The sequence below is a fragment of the Vigna radiata genome, chromosome 4, assembly GCF_000741045.1.
Source record: "Vigna radiata var. radiata cultivar VC1973A chromosome 4, Vradiata_ver6, whole genome shotgun sequence".
NCBI classification, from domain to species: Eukaryota; Viridiplantae; Streptophyta; class Magnoliopsida; order Fabales; family Fabaceae; genus Vigna; species Vigna radiata.
In genome coordinates this window covers 12,074,438-12,080,918 of record NC_028354.1, presented here as the reverse complement: position 1 = coordinate 12,080,918, position 6,481 = coordinate 12,074,438, and the positions used below count along the sequence as shown (strand labels likewise).

The 6,481-nt window shown below is 31.4% G+C and overlaps 1 protein-coding gene across 1 annotated transcript; it reads right to left on the bottom strand.

Annotated features, from left to right (window-relative positions):
- Positions 1 to 2,827: 2,827 nt before the first annotated feature.
- LOC106758363 (U-box domain-containing protein 9-like) lies at positions 2,828 to 5,989 on the bottom strand. The gene is made up of 3 exons (XM_014641294.1): positions 5,257 to 5,989; positions 3,027 to 3,260; positions 2,828 to 2,865 (listed from the first exon to the last, which is right to left on the bottom strand). The coding sequence occupies exons 1-3, from the start codon at positions 5,987 to 5,989 to the stop codon at positions 2,828 to 2,830; spliced, it is 1,005 nt and encodes a 334-aa protein (XP_014496780.1).
- Positions 5,990 to 6,481: the final 492 nt, after the last annotated feature.

Here is a 6,481-nt window from a genome sequence, read left to right as displayed (position 1 = left end):
GTTAATTATTGATACATGCAATATAAGTTGGTTTTAGGTTAAGTCAAAAGTGATTTTAGAAGGTAGAATCATAAGGAAAATAGGTAGTATATTACTATCTCAAGAACAATACATTGAAAAACTTCTTAACAAGTTTGAGTGACCTGAAACCAATGAGTACCCCTTATGATGCCAATTCTAATTAAATAAAAAATAGAGGAGAATCATTATCTCAGCCTCAATATGCCCAAATAATTGGGAGCTTACTGCATCTAGACCTGATATTGCTTATGCAGTAGGTAGACTGAGTAGGTACACTCAATGTCCAACAGGAACATTGAGATGCCTTATGAGATACTTAAGAGGTTCAATGGATTATGTCATTGAATATAGTGGATTTATCGCTGTACTAGAAGGGTACAATGATACTAATTGGATCTATGATTTAAATGAGACAAAATCCACTAATGGTTATGTATTCACACTTGGGGTGGTGCAATTACATGGACATCAGCCAAACAAACAATTATTGCAAGATCAACAATGGAATATGAGTTTGTTGCTCTCGAGATGGCTAATAATGAGGCTGAGTGGTTGAAAAACTTCTTAGCGAACATTCCACTAGGAATGAAACCAACCGCATCGGTGTCAATACACTGTGATTGCCAATTAGCAATAGCTATAGCTAAAAACAAGAATTACAATGGAAAGAATAAACATATACAATTGAGACATAATTTGGTGAAACTATTTCCATTGATTATGTGAAGTTAGAACGGAACCTAGCGGATCCTCTGACAAAACCCCTGGGAAGACAAATGATACTAGAAACATCGAGGGGAATAAGACTTAAGTCACTTGCAAACAAACAAGTGATGGTAACCCAACCTTTGTGATTGGAGATCCCATGAATAAGGTTCATATGGGTAAAAACAAGTCACTTGTTAGTTCTGATAGCACTAAATTGATTTTAATAAAATATGTCCTTTCCTATGGGGTGTGTGTGTGTGAAAGCGCTAGAGACTGCATTATGAGAGGTTAAACTTTGTCATTGAAATTCTATGTGGAGATAGAATTTTAGCTTAAACAAAGTTTTAATGATTTTCATATCTCTTATGGGTGGTGTATGATTTGCAGCATACACTTGATGAAATCACCTATATGAGTGTCNAGTGGGGCCGCTTNCATGAGATCTTGGCATGATCTCTAGAGCACTCATGAATACCGAGCACGCGCATGGCCTATTTAGCGCATCACAGCGATAACAGCAAGAATTGTGAGGGTGTATTGTGATTGATAAACCTCTAACACACATCAAGTGTCTTTGGTTCATATAGCTTGCTATACCAATTACACTGTGTGTTAAGTTTCTTGATCTAAGACTGATTCATATAGCTTGCTATATCAGTTCTGATGCATTACATCCCATGAGACCCAGAATAAAAACTTCTTATCTTTCTTTTTAGTGTTTGAACTATTTGAGTCAAGGACTTTTCTTTCAACTTTCTTTTGCAATAAGTGGGGGATTGTTGTAATAATGATTAGATTATTGCAAAAGAAAAAGTTGGATTGCAACGTTCAAAATTTTAATTGGCAATAACGTTCAAATTAATTTTCTTAAGTGCTCCAACGGTAAAATATTTAATGGTTTTTATTTTCTTTTATTTATGTTATTCTTCCCTAGCTCTATAAATAGAGAGCTCTTTCTCCATTCCAAGACACACCAAAAATGAGTATTTTCTCTTCATCTTTTCTTCTTTTCATTTTCTAAAAGTATTCTGGGTTAATTTATATTCTTTATAGAGTTTCTTGCTAGTTCTGTGATCCTCGAAATACAATTTGAGAAGTTCCTGTTGTATCCTGGGGGACTTGTGCAATAAACCGCAGATAACTCCTTAAGGACAATGAATTTACACGCCTCAGAAAATTGCGGTTCGAGATTTTGGTGAGTATATTTACTACATATATTGCTAAGCTTAAGCTTTTCAAAATTTCTAATGCTATGAGAGACACAATAGGAGAGGAAAGGATGAAGGAAGAGGAGGATGTTGGGAAGAAGTTAGAGTAAGAGAACTCAATATCCATGACAATTTGTTTTTCACAGCTAAAAAAAAGAAATTATGTATTGACTGTTTGGAAAAACAAATTTAAGTTGAAGTAATTTTTAAAGTGAATCACTTTTAAAATATTAAAAGATCAAATTGGACATTTTAAAAGAAATTAGATTAAATTGATTACAAACACTAAATTAAAAGACTACAAGTAAAAATCCAGACATAAATATATTCTTATGAACATATTCTTAATTATTTCTAAAACAAAATTGCTATAAATCTTAAAAATTTAAGTTCTCCATTAATAAATTTCATGGTTCTACAAATTTTAATAAATTTTATCTGATAGATAATGCATTAGATAAAAAAAAAATACTTCATTTGCAATTCATGTTTGAAAATATGATATACATTACTTTTAGACAAATAAGTTAGCCACCAACCAGCGTTTTTATTATAGCTCATATAATCGGGTTTAAATATAAAAAAATGCTAACTAAATTTTTAACTTTATTTCTTTAATGTTATTATATTTAAAAAAAAGTATATTCTTATATTTGAATTTAATTATAATTCTCAATAAATATGATTAAGAACAATTTAGCAAATGTATTTCTTTTTATTATAATAGATTTAAATAAACTTTGTTAATATTTTTAACAAGTAAGAAATTAGATATTTTCATTTTAGTCAAATACTCTAGGGATCGTCAAGTAAAAATAATATCACATTAAACAGATATAAAACTAGGTTTTAATTTTAACTGGTTAATAATGATATACAGAAACCTAGTACTATTCCCTGAAGTCATAAAGTGCAACCATATGTTTTCCTTCAAAATAACGATCATACAACATAAGAAGTAATTTTAATTAGCTGTTTCCAAAACCTAGTGAATTTGATGAATAACAGGTACTTTTAGGTTTCTATTTGAATCTCCAATTCTTGCAAACAAAAAGATATATAAGTCTTCTTTTTCTTTATTGGTCATACCAAAAAGTCTCAGTCCATCTTCATACCCACTCTCGAAGAAACTTGCTGTAACAGCCACCATGTGGCTACTTCCATCCTCAGAGCTAACTACATACACTCCTTCTGCTTTTCTAACATTTTGCAGTTCATTTCCATCACTTTCAACCAGTTCCTCATCTATTGATGTTACTGATCCATACTTCAGCTCTTGAAGTGTTGCTCTGGTGGGAAAAGAGAAGCCAATAGCAGACAAATCTAGGGTTTAAGAAGCTGCATTATTCAGTGGAATTGTTGAAGTGGATTAGGGTATTTGATCACTCACATTAGTATTTGTTGGTTTCTCTGAATATTGTCTGCTACTACCATTCAGCACATCCCTCATTAAAAATGTTATCTTTTGATGCCCATGGTTATGGTTAGAGGATGGAATATTGCCAAGAGTTCTTCTTGCTGAAGAAACCTCAGTCATGAACAAAAGTAACATCAATATCACCACAAGAGAAGGAATTAGTCTACCCATTGTTGCATAGTTCACTAGTACAAAAATCATATTTTATGACGTACAAAAACGAAGTACATAGTTTTGTACGTTATAATAGGTCTACACATTCATTTTATAGCGTAGCAAAAATTTACTAAATTAATGTATTTCAATAAATAAGAAAGAAAAATTTATAAATTTTATATTTTTCTAAAAAATATATTAATAATTGAAGTATAAATTGAAGATTCTAAATTAGGTAAAAATAAATTAATTAAATTGAATGATTTATAAGAACAAAAATCACATATTAAATCCAATAAAATACATGTTACAATATCCCCAAATATATGTTAAAGAGATATATAATTAAGAAGTCGTCATGAACAATACATGTTACGTAAATTTTTACTACGTCATAAAATGAATATGTAGACATATTATAACATACAAAACTATGTACGTCATAGTTTGTTTTTGTACGTCATAAAATATGATTTTTGTACTAGTGACTTTCTTTTCATAAGTGTGGTAGTTAGAATAACTCATAAGTAGCCTTATTAATTAGATTATTGAGTAAGAACAAGCAAAATTAGACAGTGGATTAAAATCATCGAACATTTAATTTTACACTTCTAATTATTGTAGAATATATTTATGGAAATTGATTTTGACAATTTAAAATGTATTTAAAAAAAATAATATATCAATATGAGTATACTAATGGTGTTGCCATGGTGCCATAAATTTGATCATTGACTGACATAAAGATTCTACATACTAAGCATTAGGTCGTTTGCATGAAAATATCTTTCTCAGTGTAACGTTTCATCCTTTGTCACTTGCCATGTGATGGACCAACTCCACATGTTGTCTCTCATTTCTTGAATGCTAAAAACTTCAATTGGAGTAGGTTCCTCTAATAAAAAAAATTAAAAATTTATACAAATAGACAAAAAAAGGTATGTATATAATTATAAATTTTGGATTTATTTTATAAGTTGAACTATATTTATCGAATTTCACAAATACCACCTGCTGCAACACAGCTGACATAAAGCCTCATCCATCATACTATGCATGCGTTGCATCTTTTCATCGGTTTCTTTCTTTTTTTTTTCGACACAGATTATATATTTTATTAGGAGAATTTAATTTACAATTTTTTCTTTCTTTTAAATTTACTAAATTAATTTTATAACTCGTTGTTATCTACTTCCCTTCAATGCACCTTTGCGTGAAGCTGCAAACCCATCAACTTAATGCCATACAAGCCAAAAATATTGGAAAGAAAATACAGTATACGAAGGTAATATGCTCTATTATTGAGAAGCAAGAAACTAGAAAAAAGAAAGTAAGACTCAAAAGGTAGATGATATTACTTGCATTTGACCTATGCTAAGAATAAAATGTACTTTGGACGAAGTTCCTTTTACATGTATTTACATCTGAATTTGCAGTTGGCAAAGGATAGAGCTAGCTTTCTTCTAGCCCTGGAAGACCCGCTTTGAACCACCTTGGAAATTGTGCCGTTGGCCAATTCTTCTTCTTTCATTTTCAATCGGTTTGCTCTGTCTTGGCAACATATTATATGTAGAATTGTAATGGAAGTTTCTTCTATCATTCTTTCTTGGCTGCTCTCCCTCAATATTTTTATTATTAATTTGAGGCCTTCATGACATATTAGAGCTTCTACGGCACTTCTATTACTACATAGAAGTTCTAATAAAATCAAAAATTCATCAATTAAAATTTGTCCAACTAGCTTACCAAGAATAATCTCCACAGCTCCTTCTTGCACCGTCCTAACTATGTTTTCATGTAAAAAACATAATTTGTATATGGCTGATCCAGCAGTTTTAAGACCTAATTGGTCTTCCTCTTTAAGTAAACTTACCAAAAATTTGATGGCTCCACTGTTTCCAATTATGTGTTTATTTGAATCTAAACACGCGAACGAAGCCAAGGTTCCTGCCGCTTTAATCCTGACTTGAGCACTGCATGATTTCAACGAATCAACTAAGAAAACCATTATCTTTTCGTTTTCCCCCAAAAAAATTTTGTTCTTGTCGAGTACAGATAAATGTTGTAACAGCAGTAGTAAATCATTTCGGAATTCAGTATCAGCAAGAGATACGGATGACAACGGATGCATCAAATTCTCAATCATCTGTATCTTACCAAAGAGGGTTCGAACGCCTGAACTTCTTTGAGCTAATTGACATAGCTCCTTTAAAGCTCCTTTCTGTTCTGGCGTTGACAGTGACAACTTCATTAGAAGAGCAATGATACTGTTTCTAGTTTCCTTCGTAAGTTCTTCTTCATGAGTCGTTGGAAGGTCAACGCCATTTAACTTGCACCAGTCTGAAATCTGGTTTTGGAGCAGAAAGTGTGGAACTAATACACAGTGTTTGAAAACTTCATAGGTTTCAGGATATCTCTTTTGGATATCATCCCACCATCCTTGGATGACCCCACGATCAAAGCTTTGCAAGACAACCATTATACAGATTACACATGCACAGTTTTATTACACATGCACAGTTTTATTCAACATGCAAATCATTTCTCAGGTTTTTTATACAGATTACAAATTACATAATTTATCACCGTAAAGCATATTTATTCATTATAATAATATCAGCAAATATCTCCAAATAATGTAGGTTTGGTGGCCACACAAAAGATCTATTTTTATAGCATTTTGTTGATATATAGAGTAAAAGAAGACACTCATATTGTGGCAAGGAACAAAATTAGACAGCTTTATAGAAGCGATAGAAGGATAGTATTATGGCATTGACAGAAAGCAAAAGGAATAAAAATCTTTTGATCAGTCACTAGCTAATTACTTTTCTTCCTTCAAAGAGTAAGATCAGCTCTAACAGTATACTTGAGAATTAAACNGTAAAATAATTCTAGAGGGCTTGATTGATCCCTCTCATAATCTTCTATTTATAATAATAAATTGATACAAGAGTACATGATAATTAGA

Coding starts and splice junctions, on each gene's coding strand:
- LOC106758363 (XM_014641294.1), bottom strand. CDS start 5,989: ATGGTTGTCTTGCAAAGCTTTGATCGTGGGGTCATCCAAGGATGGTGG. Junction 3,261..5,256: donor AGCTGTGGAGATTATTCTTG/GTAAGCTAGTTG, acceptor CTTAAACCCTAG/ATTTGTCTGCTATTGGCTTC. Junction 2,866..3,026: donor AGATGGACTGAGACTTTTTG/GTATGACCAATA, acceptor GTTATTTTGAAG/GAAAACATATGGTTGCACTT.